At 44.3% G+C, this 21,258-nt stretch overlaps 1 protein-coding gene across 2 annotated transcripts in view; it reads right to left on the reverse strand.

The window, feature by feature from the left end:
* Atg14 (autophagy related 14) overlaps positions 1-21,258 on the reverse strand; it is a 31,360-nt gene that overhangs the window by 6,812 nt on the left and 3,290 nt on the right. For both annotated transcript variants that reach the window (XR_015637968.1, NM_001107258.1), the window contains exons 2-6: positions 12,844-12,906; positions 11,500-11,542; positions 6,990-7,071; positions 2,924-3,161; positions 719-948 (exon numbers count right to left, since the gene is read on the reverse strand). Coding sequence is in view for 1 of the 2 variants with exons in the window: in NM_001107258.1 (NP_001100728.1) it covers positions 719-948; positions 2,924-3,161; positions 6,990-7,071; positions 11,500-11,542; positions 12,844-12,906 (656 nt within the window). In the remaining variant the exon portion in view is untranslated. The remainder of the gene's footprint in view (positions 1-718; positions 949-2,923; positions 3,162-6,989; positions 7,072-11,499; positions 11,543-12,843; positions 12,907-21,258) is intronic.

Raw genomic sequence — 21,258 nt, forward strand, 5'->3', positions numbered from 1 at the left:
TGTGCTGGCAGCATGAGAAATATATGCTGAGTGACTAAACGAGCCATCCCTTCTCCACAGAAGACAAACTGTGGGGTATTTCAGCTTCCACCTCATACTCCAACAGGGTGAAATCAAAGCCAAAAGGCAAGATACATCTACAAACATGAGTTTCCCTCCCTTCTTTCCCATAAGAGATAGATACGGCTTGGCTATGTAGCTCAGGCTGGCCTTGAACTCTGGACAATCCTCATGACTCCGAATGCTGGGATAATCAACACGTGTAACCAGAATTTTTTCTGCCTTTCTCTAGAAATTAATACTAATCCAGAAGTGAGTAGCCATCAATCATCGAGTGCTGAATATAAAATGTGACATATCCATACAATGGAATAGTATTTAACCGTAAAAAGCAATGGCGTACTAACATATGCTGTGATAGGAACTTTGTAAAAGAAGGCTAAATCGAAAACTGCAACACTGCACGACTTCACTATCGCTAGAAAGCACACTGCCTCCCTAGAGCTGGGGAAGAGGAAGAGGGACAGTGTGACACCTTCGGAGGACAGGGTTTTCCTCTGGAATCAGGAAAAGGTTTCATATGGGCAGAGCTCGTGCTTAACGGACGTTGTGCACACCAAATCCAAGTGTTCATCCCAGCAGTGTTCACTCAGGCATGTAAAGTTTACCACAGATTATGTACCCAAATACATTTGCAATGACTTGTTCTGCTTCTCACCAGGTCCTTGGGTTGTTTTCTTCTCTTCTACCCAGTTATAGTAAGCAGAGTAGTCCCCATTGTTCGGCAGGCTGATCCAAGGGCCCGTGATGCTAATGCTGGTGTCGCCGTTGTGGTCGTCACAGACCCATCTTCCGGAGAGGTATGTCGTCCTCCGGGCCTCAGCAAGTTTGCTCACCATGCTGGAGGTCATGGCACTGTCAGTCTCTGAGGACACGTCTGCAGGGTCCCTGCAAACGAACAGCAAAGACTATTCCGCAACCACAGCACACATCTAATCCATGCTAAGAAAAAATTACAAGCTACGACAGAAGGTGAGGTCTTCGTGTCCTGTCCAGCCACACACATGTGCAGTCTGAGAAAGACAGCAAGAACGAAGCCATGTGAACAGTAGAGTACTCAATGTAAATAAAGACTGTATCAGCACATCATACATGGTACAGCATTGTGGGACCACGTGGCCTACTGCTCACCACAAGTCATTATTTGCTGCACTGGCATATGTTTTCTCGGTAACAAAAATTTCAACCTTATAAAAAGACGCAAGAGTTTTAAAGTTTCACCCAAATTGCCAACTTAGGAACATGCAGTGATGAAGACTGGAAGGCCTGGATCCAATCCTCATACTGAAACCCAAAGCAAAACAAAGCCCAGTGAGTAGAAGAATTAGTCTGTAAGTTAGGGGTTCATGTGTCCCAGACTGGCCTTGAATTTGCTCTGCCACAGAGGCTGATCTTGAATTCCTGGTCCTCCTGCCTCAGCATCCTTAGAGCTAAGGTGCCATCACGCCCAGCTACCACAGTACAGAAATCAAGTCACTTACACTACAGTCCTACTCACTTACCCACAAACCCTGTAGCCACAAAAGCACTGTTAAGACCATCTTTTGTGTACAGGATGCAAACCCAGAGCCACACACTATGCTTGGGCACTTCAGGATGTAAAGTTAGCACAAGACCTCTGCACTAGCTTCTCCTCCCTCACACGCCTGACCTGTGTCTCCATGCCAACTGCTGGTAATTTAACTTTTCTCCACTGATCTGAAATACTCACCAACTTTGTATCTGGACTTTCTAACGGCACTGACAGATTGAACCCAGGCCACTTGCTTACAGCCCAAGGGCTCTACCACTGAGCTATATCCTGGCCACTTTGCACTTTTTATTTTGAAACAGGTTCTCCTTAAGTTGTCCAGGCTAGGCTTAACTTGCAGTCTACCTGTGTAAACCTCCCAAGTTCTGGAATCATAGGTCTATGCCACCAGGAGCAGCTTTAGCACACAGGAGCAGTGTTAACACACACAAAGTACTTGGTAAAGTCAGGGAGGGAATGGGCTTTCAAGTTTGAAGCAAAACTCAGACCTGGTAAGTTTTTAGGGAGCTGAATCTGGCAACACACCAAAGCTGAGACTGGGTGGGGGATAGGGATGGGGCACAAGAAAGAATGGTTACTCGTCACCTACTGTCACCAGGAGACACAGGGCCCTCAGGGCCTGTGGGGTTAGAGAGAATGTGAGCCTCTGCTTGTGGTTTCCACACCCACCAGTCAGCATCTACATCTACAAATCACTGAGAGATGGAGAGGGGACCGGACTGTGCAGTGCCACCTTGTCTGGTTGGTAGTGCTGGAGACTAAACCTATGAGGGGCTCATGCTAGGCAGGAGCTGAGCTACAGCTAGCCCTTTTTTACGATTGAAATAGGATCTCAATAAGTTGCCCAGGCTAGCCTTCAACTTGCAATCCTCCAGCCTCATCTTTCAAGAGACTAGGATTACAGGTTTGAGCCACTAGGCCCAAATGAACTTTTTCAAAAGCATCCAGATGACTGATAAATTCTAGGGAGTGGGGAGAACCATTGTCCTCTCTACCCAGTCTCCTGAGAGCCCCTCTGCACTAGAGTCTCAGCGCTGTCTCCTCACTCGGCCTCCAGTTAACAGAAAAGGAATCAGGTTTGTGGGTTCAATAGTGTGTCTAACACATGCACAACTAGAAATGCCCTGGCTGGCACGACTACACAGATGACAGAGCACAGGCCGCCCCACTCCTTGTCCTGGCTGCCTCCCCAGCCTTTATTTACTGTTAGCTGACAAGTCCCACTATCAGGAAAACCAGCTGACCCTCAAGCGAGGGGCAATAAACTAAGTGCTGACATACTGAAAACACAAGGCTCGGCACCTGCCCCACACCAAAGCCTTCTTACTGTACCTCCCAGAAGTCTTCACTTCATCCATTGGGAAGATGACAGAGGTGAGCTCTAGGATGTGTAACCTCCGCAAACACGCCAACCGATCGTAGTGTTCCCTCAGGTCACTGGTTTTCTTCTCCACCAGGTCCCCAAGCTTGCGGTTGTGCCGCTGAATCTTCTCCTTTTTCTCTTGGTGTCGCTGCGCTCGGCTGTAAAGCTTCTGGTTCTTTTCCTTGTTCTTGAGGAGGCCTTCAGAATCTACACAGCAAACCACAGGACTGAGCAGCTGTGCACTGCAGGCTCACAGGGCTTCCCTCCTCGATCACTGCTGTGCCCTCAGAGAGGCTTGACTAGGGCCCTCCTAGGGAGAGCCCCTGGGTCATGGAGTCTAAGGCTTGCTAGGATCACTGTACTCAAGTTAAGCCTCATTTGAGTCACAAAAACAAACTGTGCACTCTAAGACAGACCCCTAGGAACCATTTCTCTGGACCCGTGCATCACCCCAGCGGTCACTTTACTTTGGTGCCATTAGCTGCTCTACAGCTGACTTAGGCTTTTCTCTCCATGCCTACTGTTGCTTCTGATTGTATCTCATTAAGTGCCACCCACTCTAGGTGGCTCAACTCCACCCTACCCACCACTCCTTCCTCCAACCCCTCCATGAGAGAGAGAGAGAGAGAGAGAGAGAGAGAGAGAGAGAGAACGAACATATGAACCTCTTGCCTCAACCCGCTGATGGGATTACAGGTGTGTGTCACCATGCATGGCTCTTGCACAATCTATAAACTACAGATAATGCCTGGCCGTTCTCAAACACAAATTTCTGAACCTGCAAACAGGCAGAGCCACAAAGCCCTTTACCCTGGCTATGTTCAGTGCCTCCACACTGAGATCTTCTCAGATGGACCCACTTAATGTGAGGGACAGGATGAATGAATGCTGAAGTAGCTTCTGTCCTGCAAACACCCATCCCCACACTGCTGTCCATCTGGGACTGTGCCAGATTTGCTCCTATTTCCCCAATCCAGATTTTTCCTATTAGAAAGGCTCTGCCCATAAATGCTTCCCAGCCCTGCCTCTCATAACCCGGACTCTGGCTTCTGCAGACCCTTTGTTCTTCACCCCAGAGCCAAGGAAGCCTTGCCACCTTCTAAGCAGGTTGTCACAGGCCCCTCCTAATCACCTGGACACAAGTCGCTGTCTCTGAAGGCCTAAGCTTGCAGTTAGCACTGGCATGAGCTTTCTGAGTTTCCATCTCCTCTCAGAAACAGCCTTTCCCAAGCCTGTTCTGTAGATGTCCGGGTAAAACCATTCCAGGTTTGGTCCCATACGAGTTTACTTTTACTTAGTTTAAAAACTCTGTCATGCCCATGATATTTACTGACAAGATTCAGGAATCTGTCTGAGGTCCTGAACCAGACAGGACAGTTTAAAATCCAGTACTGGTGACAGGGCACGCAGTCAACCATCTGCAGCCCATGCTGATTTTGGAACTCAAGGTTCCCTCACCCCCTGTTGGTGTCTCTCCTAAACATCAGAGAGCTTGATGCTATTTCTGTTCTACTCTGCAGCCAGACAAACCCCACCCTTCAAATGCACACAACTAACTTTCCTACCCATGCCCCTCGATGCACCTGCATCACAGTGCCCGGTGAAAGCCCAAGTCAGGCTCTAGGGTGTCTGTGTGCGCGCTTCACTGTACTACACAGGTGTCTCAACAACACAGCTTCCAGCAAAGATGACTCGAGCACCTCTCCATCATCTGTGAGCTGAGTTCATGAACCACTTCTAACTTTGTGAACTCCTTCAACCCAGCTTGCCAGACAGTGAGAAGGTTCTAGAGGGCACCTTCTATCCAGTGCCAGTTTTCAACTCTGGCAGTCATCCAAGCTATCCACAGCAGCCCAAAGTGAGGTCCTGGATCTGTGTTGACAGCAGTCGGGAAGTCTACAATGGTATTATGCACCGCCTTTTTTCAGCAGAGCAGTATTAGATGCTGCTCTAAGCCTAGAGCAGACTCTGCGTTTCTCTGCCTGGATTCCCAGACGGTCACGAGGTCACTCATAATGTGCTACAGGGTACACTGCTTGTAACCATCTTTTTGTTTTAAAGTTTAGGAACCTCATAGAATGAACTGACTAAAGGTTTATGCATGTACACGTCCAGCATACTGTGCACCTTCAAAAGGACAGGACACCTGCCTGAGTATCACTGAGGATGTTGGGGAAGCAGAAAGCCAATGTTAAACAACAACTTCTCCTGCTGTTGAACTCAAGCCCTGAAAAGCACAAGCAAACATCGTCTGGGGTCCCTTCACCCTGCAGATCCGCATGCATACACCATGCTGCCCTGATGCCCCAGGTGACCAACCCATCCAACTTCATGCACACTTGAGAGTAAGCACCTTGAGTGGAAGGAGCTCCGATACCGTCAAAAGCCACTACAAAGTCACTGCTTCTAAACCACGAAGGGATTCTTGAGACAATGCCCGCTCCTCTAAACTTAGAGACTAAGGGTGGTTTGAATGAGACTGGCCCCAGAGACTGGAGAGTTTGTATGATCTCCGGCTGGTAGAGGTTTAGGGAGGACTAGGAGGTGTGGTTCAGGGATAGCTTTAAGGCTTAAACTTCCTGCTGTTCCCACTGTACTCTGCTTCCAGCTGAGGACTTGAAAAGTGAGCTCCGAGCTGTTCCTGCTACCAAGCCTTTGCTCCACCCTCATGACCACTAACCTTTGGGTCAGAAGTAGTTAAATGTTTTCTTTCATAAGCTGTCTTGAAGTGCTGTTTTACCACAGCCACAAAAGAAGACACTAATCTTGAAAAATAAATGTCTAAGGATGTAAGGTTTCATAGAGGACATAAAATTTGATTACCACCTATGATAGTATCTAAAGCATTTATCTGAAATGGGAAACCAGTACAGGTTTTATGAATTCACCAGAGGGAAAAGGCATGGTTTCACATGCCTGCATGCACACTGAATATCACAAGTCAGTGCCAAGTCAGACGCTGCAAATGTGCCCCAGGGTTCGGTTTTTCTGGTGTTGGTGAGCAAGCCAAGAGCTGAGGGCGTGCACAGCACTAAAGTGAACCATGTTCCCAGTCCCTCCCTTTTATTAGACAGAGATGTAAATAAATTACTGATGACCTCTGTAAAATAAATCCCTATGGAAATGTCTCAGAGAAAGGAAAGCTGGCAGAGCTCAGCTTCCCTGGTAAATTAATCTGGAATATGGGGCAGTACTCGGTGGCAAAGGAGAGAAGAGGATTGTGAATTTTTGGCCAACTTGGGCTACAGAGCAAAATCCTTTCTTGATAAATACATAAATCTGATGGACGAACTGCTCTAAAACCAGTGGGTTTTTTTTTTTCCCTCTTTCATCTGAAGACTGGATCTCACCATGTGGCCCTGGCTGGCCTGTCAGACTGCTGTAATTAATTAAAGATGTGTCCCCTACACCTAGCCTTACAGTTTTAATTCCACACTGAAACACAAATTCATCTTTAGATGGGCCCCAACAGCATATCTCAATACACACAGGCACACACACATGCACACACACATGCATGCACGCGCACACACACACACACACACAAACATACAAACATTCCAAGACTCAAATCCAAAACACTCCCGACTTCTGATAGGCATTTCAAATTAGGGATTTGATATCTGCAACCCACAGTCAAGTTTCCAAAGTCACTAATAGCCTCTGATGGTCAACAAGCCACCATGACAGATCAGGCACCACAGGAGATAAACCTCTGGGTGTGTTTGTCAGGGAGTCTCTAGATTAGGTTAACTGAAGTGTGGCTCCCAAACTGAACAAAACCAGAAAACAAGCTATGGATGCCACTCATCTCCCTCCTGACTGGCTGCAGTGTGACCAGCTGCCTCAGCTCCTGCTGCCTCAGCACCCTGCCCTGGTTGGCCATAATACCCTTCAGCTGTGAGCCAAGTAAACCCTTCTTCCATTGAATGTGGTGCTTGTGCCAAGCGTGTACTCACAGCTGAGAAAGCTAATCAAACCCCACACCTCTCTCACCACCCACACCACGCCACTCGCAGGGAAGGGATTACTTACTTTTCTTCATTTCCTCATTTCCTTTACATATCGTTTGCTTCAGCTGTTCAATCCTCATCTTGCAGGACATTATTTTCCATCGCTTAAAAATACACAGCAGATGTCACAAATGTTAGTCTCATGGGCTTAGCTACCTGATTTCCCAGTTCACCTTAGGAGACAGTGAGGAAAAAGCTACTGTAATTCCATTTGTTACGACTGTTTCTACCTAGGGTAGATCACAAAAGGGAGAGTATTTTCTGGTTCCATACAGCAGCTGCTGGGAAATCAATGAGAAAGAAACTTATGTAGTTCTTTCCCATGGGTTAGAACACAGAGGAAAATGCTTCTAACTTCCCTTACCCAGTAAATAGCTATCTACCAACCTAGCATGTGGTGATGTACAACAGAATCCTAGCATTTGGGGAGGTAGGCACACAGTTCAGGACTTCAAGGCCACCCTAAGCTACATAAGATCCTGCTGTATAAACAATTATAATACTGTCATCTTCCAATGTCATGGGGTCAACAACACACATGACTAGTGGCTACTACAAGGACAGAGCAGAGTGTTTGTATCACCAAAACACCAACCTAGTTCTACATTCAGATAACTCAGAAAATTACATGAAACATGAAACTGTACCTTTACATTTCTAGGAATGGTACAGCCAGGCACAGCCTCCCCTAGTGAATAAAGCACCAAAATTTATAGGGCACATGAGGTGTTTGGAATGAGAGTGGCCCTCAAGCTCAGACTGGATGGACACTTGGTGGTAGATGGTTTGGGAGGGATGAGGTGATGTGGCCTTGCTGAAGGAGATGTTATCATCGAGGGCAGGCTCTGAGGTTTAGTACCCTCTTTCTCTCCGCCTGTGGTCATGAATAAGGATGAGCTCTCCTCGTTCCCTCACTTCCCATAATGGACTCTTAATGCTCTGAAACATTAAGTGCTCTCTCTTACAAGTTGCCTTGGTTGTGGTGTTTTGTTGTAACAATAAAAAAGTAACTAAGGGGTTGGGGATTTAGCTCAGTGGTAGAGCGCTTGCCTAGGAAGCGCAAGGCCCTGGGTTCAGTCCCCAGCTCCAAAAAAAAAAAAAAAAAAAAAAAAAAAAAAAGTAACTAAGACAACTCGTTAGTTAATGCACAATTATTTTATATTGTCTCCCCTCCCTAATTGTAGGTAATTAAAAGTCTAAAACAAAGTATTTACAGTGCTAACATTTACATAAGCAGTCCCATCACACAAGACATGGACCAGATGGCAGGGGTTTTACTGTTTATTTTTATTTGTCTACAAATATTGTTGTGGAGGTGGGGCATGCAGTACTCAGAGGTCAAAGGACAACGCTGGCATTGCTTCTCTCCTTCCACTGTTGTGTGGATGTCCGTGGGGGTGGAGGGGTAGGGCTCATGATGCTGATGCATTCTTTACCTGCTGAGCCACCCTGCCCACTTCCCTGGTCTTGACATGTTCCCATAATCCTCAATCAGCCGGCCTGACAGGAGGACAGGACGGCCTTCTAAAGACACAGTCTCAGTGCCAACTTAGGTGGCAGCAGCATGGAGGCGGGGCAGGGTCTTCAGAAGGCAGCATAATGCTCTGAATCAGCATCTCATATATGGTACAATTTCTCCCATAGCCAGGATCACGGGTCCAGTAATCGAGGGATGCAGAAGGGAATGGCTCCACTCTCAGCCCTGGTGACCCACTAGGAAAGTTTTTGCTTTCTGTTCCCATGACCTTAAGTTCTGCTGGCTCAGAAGTTTTGGTTGTAGAACAGAGAGCACTCCTGCCAGGAGACACCACAAACAATCCCTTGATCTGCAAGCTCAGACTCCCAATTACCACTTCTGGCTTCCGGTTCCCTCAAGCCAATAGGCTAAGAGAAAGGACACAGTGTTAGCAGGGTGACTGATCCAGATTCCCAAGGGGAAACTGGTTTGCTTCTCTTCAACATAAAGATTCTGTCTGGAATGCACAAGATCCTTTTGGTCTTATCTTGGTGCTATCACGAGCTGAGAAACTACAACAATCCAATCCAGGTAAGATAACAAGAGGGACAGACCCTTCGGGTGTGAAAATGTGGGTCAAGGGTTGGGGATTTAGCTCAGTGGTAGAGCGCTTGAAGGCCCTGGGTTTGGTCCCCAGCTCCGAAAAAAAAAAGAGAAAAAAAAAAAAAAAAAAAAAAAGAGAGAGAGAGAAAATGTGGGTCACTTCTCCAGGAAAAGAACCGAGAGCTGCTGAGGTGCTTGCTGAAGGAGGACGAAATGCAGACCGGGCAGGAGAGGACGGTAATAGTAAATCCCAGCTAAGGCCGCTTGATTAGTTGCAATCATGTGGGCTCTAACTGACCGAGGTATTCCTGTCATATTTTATTAATGTGCCTGTACAGATTTTGTCTTCTTTTATTAAGTAATGTAATATCAATTCAGATAATGTCAATGGTTATCTTATCTAAGTTATGAAATATTAAAAGAATGTCCCTCAAGGGAATTGCTACCTGGCCTAAAATATACAATGTGTCTGCAATTGTGTGTGGTATATTTCTACCATGTTAAGTATAATTATAACCTAGTTCTTGTTTTCATTTGAAATTAGGTGTGACATAAGAAAATATGATTGTATGTCAAGCTGACAAGGGGTGGTGGACTTGTGATGTCTATTCTTGGCTGTCACCTTGACTCCATTTGGAATTAACTAAAACCCAAGCACTTGGGCATATGTGTGAGGGACATTGTCATGCATTCTGTATGAAAGACATGCCTGTTCATCCTTATTGTCACTGCCAAGGTTGTCTACCCTACTGCTAAGCTATTCCTTCACTGTCATTAGAGCCTACTTCTTTAGGATTCTGACACATACCACGGGCCAGCTGAGGCACCCAGTCTCATGGACTGAACACCTACTGGATTCCTGGACTTTGCTGACAGCCGCCGTTAGACTGGCTGGACCACAGTTGGTCCAGCTAACATGCTAACACGTCCCCTTTCTACATAGATACAGATTCGCTGTCAGTTCTGCTCCTTTACAGACCCCTTACTACACCTGCTCCTGTTTCTCTTGTGAGGACTGTGCTACTCTACAGCCCAGCCTGACCTTAACACTCATGATCCTCCTGCTTAAGCCTCTCCACTGTGCATCACTCAGGCTGAGGGTTCTACAGAAAACCGAGAATGTTTCTCACTGAACATCTTACTTATAATATTCACAGCATGAGTCATTTCTATTCTTTAACTGTCATAAAAGCCACACACTGCAGACAAAAACCTGACCATTGTATTGAGTCCCTCCACCTTGTCAGGGATAAGCTCGCTCAGATTCTCGTGCATGCTCGGCACGCTCCACCACCACAACCACCAGGCTATACTTCAGGGCTATCGCCTGGCGGCCATGTATTATTTAGAGTATATTTAAAATACATACAAAGGGAATGACAGTGTCTTACCTTTTTTCCATTGAAAATTATATCGCAGACATAGTTCCTTTGGGTAATATATGCTAACTACATTTTTAGACCATTAAAAATTGATTTGCCGGGCTGGAGAGATGGCTCAGCGGTTAAGAGCACCTGTCTACTCTTCCAGAGGTCCTGAGTTCAATTCCCAGCAACCACATGGTGGCTCACAGCCATCTGTAAAGAGATCCGATGCCCTCTTCTGGTGTGTCTGAAGACAGCTATAGTGTACTTATATATAATAAATGAATAAATCTTTTTAAAAAAATTGATTTGCCACGTTAACTGGACATAGTTATAAGATTCTCTGCGACACAGGCAGCTAGCCCCACAGGCCAGGGGTTCTTAACTCCTGACTAGAATGTTCCTTCACTAGCTCTGGTTTGCTGCCCCTCATATCTGTGTCCTACATTTCTCAGGAGGAACTTGCTGAACACCGAGTGCTGTGTCAGCAGCACAGACTACTCCACTCAAGTGTCTCTGATGCTGCGATGCTACAAACAGGGGAAAGAGGTCCGAAGGCCCTAATTCACACACTGGTGTTCACTCACCAGCTTAGCGGTTAATTCTGTTCAATATGCAAAGCTTTTAAATTATTTTCTATGCCAAAATGCTTTTGTTTGTGGCTTCTAAAGGTCCTAACAATCCCAAATTACATAAATCCACTGCTAAATTCTTTTTCTTTTTTTTTTTTTTAAGCTGCAATCTCATGTCCAGCCCCGGCTGGCTCCAAGTCCCCTCTTATCACTCCCCTCCCCAAGAACCGGGATTCCAGGCACACAGATCCATGCTGAATCTTCAGTATTTTACATTCAATCATGTGTTGATTACCAGTAGTTTTACAAAACGGGTGCTCTACTGGTTCTGTAGTACTGTGCCGAGAGCATTACCTAACTGCCCATTCCACCTGATACACCTCCATGTACAGTTTACATACTACAAACAAATCAAACACCAGGCTGCCAAATGTGGTGAAAAGTAAACTCAAGAATTATTTCTTTAAGCTCTACCAACTTAAAAACATGCACCCTCATGTATGAAGAATATTAGCTTAAATTCTTCTTGGAACTTACCAACTGATCTGTTAGCCGTTTTCCTTCCATGGCCTTTAGTACTCTGTATGGGAAAGAGACAGATGGAAACCCTTACTGACAGTCTTATAAAGCTCAAAAGATAGAAATCTATTTTTAAAAAATGATGGATTATGTTCATGGGTGTTCTGTCTGCATGAGTATGTCTGCGCCATGGGTGTACCTGACCTGAGGAAATACCAGATAAGGGCATCAGGTCACTCTCCTGGAGCTGGAGAGGCAGACTGTTGTTGACTGTTGTTGCTGGGAATCAAGCCCAGTGCCTCTGAAGGGCAGCTGGTGCTCTTCAAGGCTGAACCATCTCTCCAAGCCTTGCTGCTTCTTTTGTTTTCAATAGTGGTTCTTGCTCTGTGTGCCCAGGTTAGCCTTAAACTCAGCCTTCTGATTACAGATGCATACTGCCGCCCCTGGCTAAGATCAGCTTTAGTAAGAGTCAAAGGTCACCAGGTGCCACAGGACAGCTACCAGGTCAGTTTAGGGCAGAAGGTTCTACAGAAATTCTCGAACTTAGAGGTTTAAGGTAAGAATGTCATAAGGGGGCTGGAGAGATGGCTCAGTGGTTAAGAACACTGACTGCTCTTCCAGAGGTCCTGAGTTCAAATCCCAGCAACCACATGGTGGCTCACAACCATCTGTAATGGAATCTCATGTCCTCTTCTGGTGTCTGAAGACAGCCACAGTGTACTACTCATATACATAAAATAAATATTTAAAAAAAAAAAAAAAGAATGTCATGGCTAACAACTCAGTCTTGGGCCTCACCCTAGACTTACTATATCAGAATGTCTGAAGCTAGGAGTCCAAGATCTGCATCTTAAAAACATTCTATCAGCTACTGAGGTGTGATATAGCCAGCTGGACTTTACTGCTCTAGACTGACGACCAAAAGACACACTGCCCTTTACCAAGTCCCAGAGAAGATGAACTCGAGCTGTGAGGCCTATGGGAATGACCTGTGAACCCTCACTTTGGTCTCATAAAGCCTACCCTTGCAGGGCCACCAGCCAGCAGTGAGTGAGCACGACAAGGAGATGACTCACCTTCCAAACAAAGTGGGATTATCTCGGAGAAGAATCCAGGTCCTCTTAGGCCAAGATTTTCCACAAATTTTATCTTCTCTCCTGCTTTCTTTTTCTCAGACACATGTAATTTCTTCCCCCACACTCTAAGTCTGATACTCCACACACTGACCTATCAGGGTTCCCTTCCCAAAACTTTAATAGTCTGCCAAATGAGGTGGCAAGTCACAAATTGGCACACAGAAGCAACAGATTAAAAAACAAGTGGCAAGAGACAACCTCTACAAATTAAAGAATAAAAACTTACTCTTTTTGAAATTCTTCTTGTTTGTTCTTCAGTTGACTAAGCCTTTCCTTCTTGTCAATAAACCTGTTTTTAAAAAAAAAATCTTGGTTTATTTGCATGTCTCCCCCCCCCCCCAGTTTAATGAGATTCCACCAATTCCTGAGCTGACCACTTCTGCAAATTCCTATGGAAAGGCTTATATCCTGAAAGCAAACACTTTTTAAATAGTGACGCCTCTAGCCAAAGTTAGAACTGTCAACTTTAAAGCTCTTGTCTCACTTTAAAGTGTTTAAAGATCCTGTCCTGTACCTAAATGCCTGCTGTTTTCCAAAACACACACATCAGAATGCTAACATGAACTGTTGTTGTTTTTGAGACATTCTACATACCTGGCTATGCTAGAATTCCCTATGCTGACCAGGTTTGGACTTGAATTCTTAAGAGAGCTGCCTGTCTCTACCCCCCAAATCATGCTCCCAAGGAACACATGACTATGCACAGCACCATTAATGTGAACGAGATACAAGGTAGTTAGGCTTTCATTATGAGAAGGATATTAATCGCTAAACTCAATTTAATCCTGCTTTCCTCTACAAAATGAGTTCTTACACCTTCTGTTCTGTTTTTTCTTTTGGGAAAGGGTCTATCTATATAGTCCTCCTTTATTCTGGATCTTGCTATGTAGACCAGGCTGGCCTCAGACTTAGTGAGATCCACCTGCCTCTGCCTTCCCGGCACTCCACTGCCCGGCTGACTCCTTACGACTTGTAAAGTTGACTTATTTCCACCGGGAGCTCACGAGTTAGCGAAGGAAGGCGGACCACACCACTGCTATCTCTAGGCCTGTCAGTCTCTCACTGTCTGCTAGCTGTACTTCTGGATTCAGTTTTTAGGTTAAAGTAGAAATTTAGAATAACTTACGTCTATTAAGTTAACATTTATTTGACATATTAAATACTAAAAATCAGGGCTGGCTCGATGGTTGAGCACTTGTTCTTGCAGGACTCAGGGTTAATTCCAAGCACTCACATGATGACTCACAACCCTATGTGACTTGAGTGCCAGGTGATCCAAAGCCCTCTTCTAACCTACACTCTCACCACCACCCCCCACACACACCAGGAAAACACACACACACACACACACCAGGAAAACACACACACACAAAACCAGACACACACACACACACACACACACACACACACACACACACACACCAGGAAAACACACACATACACACATACCAGGAAAACACACACACACACAGAACACACATCAGAAACATATATACATGCAGGCAAAATGCTCATATTCACAAAAATACATAAATCTAAAAACATTTTTAATTTAAAAATTTGATTTTTGATACATAAATGTATGGTGTAATGTTTACATCTGCTTAGGCATATCCATCTCCCATTTATCAAGTCTTTATGATACAGATAATCAAACTCTTTCATGACTTTTTAAAATCTAGCTTACACAATTATCTAGACTATTCTATTCTACCTCACATCAGGACTTGCAGCTCTCACCTAGAGAGAACTGATCAAACTTTTGCTACTCTCCCTCCTTCTTGGCCCGGTAACCATCAGACTCAGCTGAGACCAACTCTTGGATCACACATGCAAGTAATGCTGTAGGAGGCTCCCCTCTCCATGCCCGGCTTCTGTGATTTAACACTAGTTCTTTTTTTTTTTTTTAAAGGTCCCTGTATTATCTTTTTTAAGATTTTATTTTATTGTATGAGTACACTGTAGCAGCCTTCAGACACACCAGAAGAGGGAATCAGATCTCATTACAGATGGTTGTGAGCCACCATGTGGTTGCTGGGATTTGAACTCAGGACCTCAGGAAGAGCAGTCAGTGCTCTTAACCACTGAGCCATCTCTCCAGCCCCTTAACACTAGTTCTAACCACGTTGTTGAGAGTGCTTTTTAATAGAATATGAAACTGTAATCGTCCCCTCAGCATCACTTCAGTTGAAGCCTACAATTTCTTTTTTTTTTTAAAGATTTATTTATTATATATGAGTACACTGTAGCTGTCTTCATGCATACCAGAAGAGGGCATCAGATCTCATTACAGATGGTTGTGAGCCACCATGTGGTTGCTGGGATTTGAACTCAGGACCTCTGGAAGAGCAATCAGTGCTCTTAACCACTGAGCCATCTTTCCAGTCCAAAGCCTCCAATTTCTGATAAGAGTATTTTTTTATAATTTAGAAACCTCTTTGCCCCATAATTATTTAGAAGTGTCACCACTGTTTTCACATTTGTAGGCATTATAAGTAGTTTCTTATTACTCTTTTCTCTTTTGTTTGTTTGGTTTTAATATGCGATCTTACTACACAGTCCTGGCTGGCCTGGAACTGACCACCCAGATCCACCTGCCTCTGACTTCCAAGTGCTAGGATTAAGTCTTATTACTATTTCCTAATTTAATATTATTATGGTCCATGTATAGTATATTTATTTAAATAATATAAAATAGTATTTAATATTACAATCTATAGTATATCACAGAATACTCTATGAACTTTAAGGTCTATCTATATTTGTCCTATCTGTAAGTTCCACCTACACTTAAAAGAATATTTCTACAGTCATTTGGTACAATGTATATAATGCCAATGAGTTCAGAGTAGCTGACAATGTTGTGCATTTAGGATTTGTGAATGAAACAATTAGGAAATGAGCGCACAGTAGCTGCCATGGTGCGAGCCTCCTGAAATCCCAGCATAAGCAAAGCACATGGAACAGAGAGAGCTACTACCATTAAGGGGGATATCAATCCAGACAAATAGCTCTCTCTAAAATGCTTTCTTGGGTGACCCCCGCGAAAGGGTTGTTAAACTCCCTAAAGGGATTCCTACCCACAGTCTGAGAAGCACTGTCAAAATGGACAAGATAACATGATTTAATCATGACCGTATAGTGTAGCACTAAAAATATATAACATGGGTTGGGGATTTAGCTCAGTGGTAGAGCGCTTGGCCTAGCAAGCGCAAGGCCCTGGGTTCGGTCCCCAGCTCTGAAAAAAAGAAAAAGAAAAAAATATATATATAACATATACTAAACAACTAAGTAAAGGCAGCAACTTCACACACACACACACACACACACACACACACACACACACACACACACACTTGAAATAGACTTTGCAGCATAGCCCCATTGCTGCAGGTTTTTCTACTGGAAGCACTAGAGTGTCCAGTACTAATGATGCCAATTGCATTTTACGACTCAGAAATAAAGCCTACAGAGTCAGCAATGAATCAGGTGTTTACCACGTTTTGCAATACAGATCAAGCAGTTCTAAGAACTGCTGTACATTCTACAGACCTGTGCCCTCATGTTTCCCCTGCCTTGCATAGGACAGTAAGCTAGGTATGGTAGTGTATACCTGTAACCCTGTACTCAGGTGACTGAGGCAGAGGGATCCTGAGTTCCAGTCCAGTGTAGACTACAGAGCAGGATTTGGGGAGAGGAAGACTGAGTGAGACTGAAGTGATTTTATTGGCTTTGACCTCAACAGAGCAAATCAATCAATAGTAACTTACACTCAAACCTACAAGGTTCTCAAACTGGGCAGAAAGCTGCCGTGGAGGATAGAATCATGCTTTCATAAGCTATAACAATGAGGCAACATTCCCAGCACTGACAGAGCCAGGCAGATCTCTGCATTCCAGACCAGCCTGGTCTGCAGACTGAGTTCCAGGACAGTCTGGCTACACAGAGAAACCCTGTCTCCAAACAAACAGTACAATAAAATCCTTACAGATGACAGCAGGAATAGTAGACCAAATAAGGATAAACCCGAATACTTGCTGAGTTATGTTATCCTTCATGAAAGAGGAGGGGCGGCACTAGCAAAGCAGCAGGGTGGACAGGAAGGACCATGGCTGCAGGCCCTAGCTCTCTCCTACACCCATCCATTCCCCACCGCTCAAAGAAATGGATTGTTACACCACTTAGTTTCCAAGAAAGAAGTGAAAAGAAAAAGTTACCACATCAAAGAAATCTTAACAGTTTATCTTCTATGTTAAAATAGGGTGTGTGGAAGGTGGATCCCTATTTAACGCACTGTTTTGCAAGTTGGTTAATGGGCTTTGAGGCCATGTTCAAGCTCCACCCATTGTGAAGAGAGCCTTCTGGCTGCCTTTGGATCAAGATACAGAACTCTCAGCTTCTCTAGCACCATGTCAGCCCGCATGACGCCATGCTCCCACCACGATGCTACTGGACTGAACCTCTGAAACTGTAAGCCATCCCCAATGGAATGCTTGATGTTATGGGCTGCCTTGGCCATGGCGTTTCTTCACAGCAGTGAAACCCTGAGTCAGTGCCACAGATTATCTTGTATCCTTCCCCGCTGCAAGGTCTCAGAAGGAGAACGTTCTTCCTTCTCCATGCTGTCTGAAGGCCCTTCCAATCAACATTCCTTCCTTCTCTTTCCTTGCGGTTTCCCTGTTGACTGGTTGCTTCTGCCTCTTGACCTAGGGTTAGCTTTATTTAGCTCTTAAATTACGGTGTGTGCACGAGCTGAACCACCACTTGTTTAGTCAACAGAAAGCTCTAGGATCAAAGCTGAGCCATGGAGTTCACATCTCAGGGTTTACAATGTGACTAAATATCCTTACAACATCTACTTCTGCCTTCCTGGTGCTGAGATTAACAGTGTGGGCAACCACCCCTGGCTTAAATATGACTTTCTAGGGCTGGAGAGATGGCTCAGCCGGTAAGAGCACCGACTGCTCTTCCAGAGGTCCTGGGTTCAGTTCCTAGCAACCACATGGTGGCTCACAATCATCTGGGATCCATGTCCTCTTCTGGTTGTGTCAGGCAGCTGCAGTGTACACATATAAATAAATAAATCTTTAGAAAAAAAATGACTTTCTGAAGCCAAGTGTGGTAGGACATGCCTATATTCTCAGCCTCAGATAGTTATTACATCCCTCCTTAGTTACATTTTTAGAGTATATTCCTTTAAAAGAAATTACTCTTTTAAACTATTGTTTCTTTTTTTCTTTCTTTCTTTTAAAGATTTATTTTATGTATGTAAGTACACTGTAGCTGTCCTCAGACACACCAGAAGAGGGCATCAGATCCCATTACAGATGGTTGTGAGCCATCATGTGGTTGCTGGGAATTGAACTCAGGATTTTTGGAAGAGCAGCCAGTGCTCTTAACCGCTGAGCCATTTCTCCAGCCTTAAACTATTGTTTCTTAAACTCTTTTTTTTTTTTTTTTTTTTTTTTGGTTCTTTTTTTTGGAGCTGGGGACCGAACCCAGGGCCTTGCGCTTCCTATGTTTCTTAAACTCTTAATACCCACCTCTTCTCTCTCTCGCTCTCTGTCTCTGTCTCTCTCTCTCTCTCACACATACACACACACACACACACACACACACACACACACACACACAAATCTGGAAGACATTATTAAGTACAAAAACTTAAGATCTACAAAAATATGTCACATGGTCTCCCCTAGCATGAGGTAGAATTCTAAAAGACTATACCTCATCTACCACAAAAGCAGCTCTGCTGTGGGGCAATGAGACATAGAATGATGTCTCAGAGCAACATCTTCAATGTTCATATGCTGGGTTTATACTTTTTCCTTACCCCTTAAACCCAGCTCAATTTCCATTGTCCTGTATTTCTGCTTCTGGGTAAAAGATGCAACCGTGTATTTCTAAGCCACTGGTGAAGATTAAAAACTATCCCTAAAAAATGCTGAAGCCTCACCATAGCATATGGCCAGAAAATGGTCTTTCTTTCTCTCTACTGCACACTAAGGCAACCTTGGCTCTTAGCACAGCAGGTAGAGCCCCAGCTGTTCAGATCAACTTTCCACTCCCAGTCACCTACCTACCATGAAGTGATCAACAAGTGCTTCCCAGATCTGAGGAAAGAGATTACACAACCTGCCAGTTTTCTATTGTGTAACAGTGCTATTTTTATAGTTAGGTAAATACATAATCCAGAAAAATTGGGCTCCTGCTAAGACAGCATAAACATCCAGCAGTATAAGACGCAGAGAAGATTTTGCTGGAAGAACTGCTTCAGACCTCTGGAATGACAAACGGGAAACATGCTCCTCTCTGTTCCTTATGAACAGGTGAAGTTAAAGTTCAGATAAAAGAGAAGAACACAGGTGTTGCTTTAAACATGAGACAGGCAGCAATGAGACTGACTGTCCTGGACAATAAAAAAGAAATATTTCCATGTCTGTTGAACATAGCAAAGTATCTAAAAGTACTAAGGACACGTAGCTAGGTTTGATGGCTAAGCCTATAACCCAGAACGGCAGCACTTGGCAGGCTGAGATGGGAGGATTACCAAAATACAAGGCTAGCCTGGGCTATGTAGTTCCAGGTCATCCCCCTAAAACCAAAACAACATGCCATATTTCTTCCAAATGACCTAATTACTGACATTTACTGCCTCATTATCTAGTTCTCCCTGAACTGCCACCTCTTTAGTCTAAGTTAAAGCAGGCTGCGATGGTGCTATGAAGCTCCAGGCTTTATTTCCACGGAGATCCAATCAGTGAAAGGTTTTTATGAAGTAAAAGTAAAAGTAAAAGGAGTTGAAAGGCAAGCAGAGTACAGAATTATTTACAAACGAGACAGTAGCACAAGCAACCTTTGTTCTTGAGGTTTGACAGCTGCCAGAATCAGTTAAATTCTTGAGGGCAGGGCAGCCTTTCTCCTCAGCAATCTGACAGTACACATGATCCGTGTACTGACATCTAACTAGAGCTCTTAAAACATATCAGGCCAGTGGTCCTGGGCCTGAAGAGATCCTTTCATCCTACTAGACACTGGGTAATGTTCTGGAAACAAGAAAAGGCTGACGAACAGCTTCTGAAGGCATGCACAGTCCAGGAGAGGGCAGGATGAGTGAGGGGAGCGGGCCAGTGGACCACTGTGGCGGTCCTTTATGGTGTAAAGGACTGAGATGCTTGTTCTTCCTTTTCCTGCTTCGTTAGGAAATAAATCCACTGTAAGAGCATCCCTCTCCAGAGAACTCATCTTTTTTTATAAAAGATTTATTTATTTATTGCTGGGATTTGAACTCAGGACCTCTGGAAGAGCAGTCAGTGCTCTTAACCACTGAGCCCTCTCTCCAGCCCCACAACACTCAGAGTTAGCCACGACTTTCTATGTAAATAGGTTGTGCTTGTGAGTATGCAATGCTGGGGGAAGGGGTCAAAGGAAGGCTTTGCACATACCACATAAATATTCTACCACTAGCCACATCTCCGGGATTGTTTTAAAAGTAGTACCACCTTGGCCATGCTAATGTGCTACACCCTGCCACTGAGCTGATGATGTGACAGAACAAGAAGCTGTGCCTTCAGGAAGACATTTTGGAAGTTGGCATTTTACTCAAATAGTATTAACATGAAGGAGGCATTGTCCCACCACAAAATACACCAAGCGTTGTGACAGCAAACACGATGATGGCGTGAGAGTGAGCAGGCTACATCAGAAGGGACATTTACCTTTAAAGGTGAGCACTCTAGATGTCCACCAAGGGATAATAATGAAAACACATTGCATATACACAGTGGGATTTTATTTGGCCATAAATACAATGAAATTATCATGAAAATGAATGGAATGCAGTATTAAACGAGGTAACACTGGCTCACAAAGACTAATAGAACATATTCTCTCTCTTTCCCTTCCTCCCCCCCCCACCTCTCTCTCTCGTGGGGATGGTGGGTGGGGGAAGGATGACTTTGGGCTGAAACCAGAAAACTGAGCCCACAGGGTTGGAAGCAAAAGAGGCTTTAGTAGAGGGTGACAAAACTCGTGATATGATCTATGATTGTAGAAAGAATATTGATGGGGGCTGGAGAGATGGCTCAGCGGTTAAGAGCACCCGACTGCTCTTCCAGAGGTCATGAGTTCAATTCCCAGCAACCACATGGTGGCTCACAACCATCTGTAAAGAGATCCGATGCCCTCTTCTGGTGTATCTGAAGACAGCTACAGTGTACTTATATATAATAAATAAATAAATCTTTAAAAAAAAAAAAAAGAAAGAAAGAAAGAATATTGATACCAGAAAAGTTCAAGTGGAAGGGAGAGGGAATATGAGGAAGTGAAGAGAAGCAAAAAATAAGTAGACAAGAGATTAAATTTTATCATAATTGCATTGAAAACCAAGAGAAAGGTTTAAGCAATAGATTGACATGATCTTGCTTACTTTTCTAGAGGTGAAAATCAGGGGTGGTCACATATGCATATAAGACAGGATTGCATGTGACTACATAGACGGATGGTAAGTAGACAAATTAAAGATATTCTTTGGTGTTGGACTGAATTAAACAGGCTGCTAGTTTATGACTTAGAGAAAAAAGTAAAGTTCAAGAAAACTCACAGCTTTTTGGCTTTAGTAACCAGTGGATTGTAAGAG

This window comes from Rattus norvegicus, chromosome 15 (genome assembly GCF_021556685.1).
Source record: "Rattus norvegicus strain SHRSP/BbbUtx chromosome 15, alternate assembly SHRSP_T2T, whole genome shotgun sequence".
Lineage (NCBI taxonomy): Eukaryota > Metazoa > Chordata > Mammalia > Rodentia > Muridae > Rattus > Rattus norvegicus.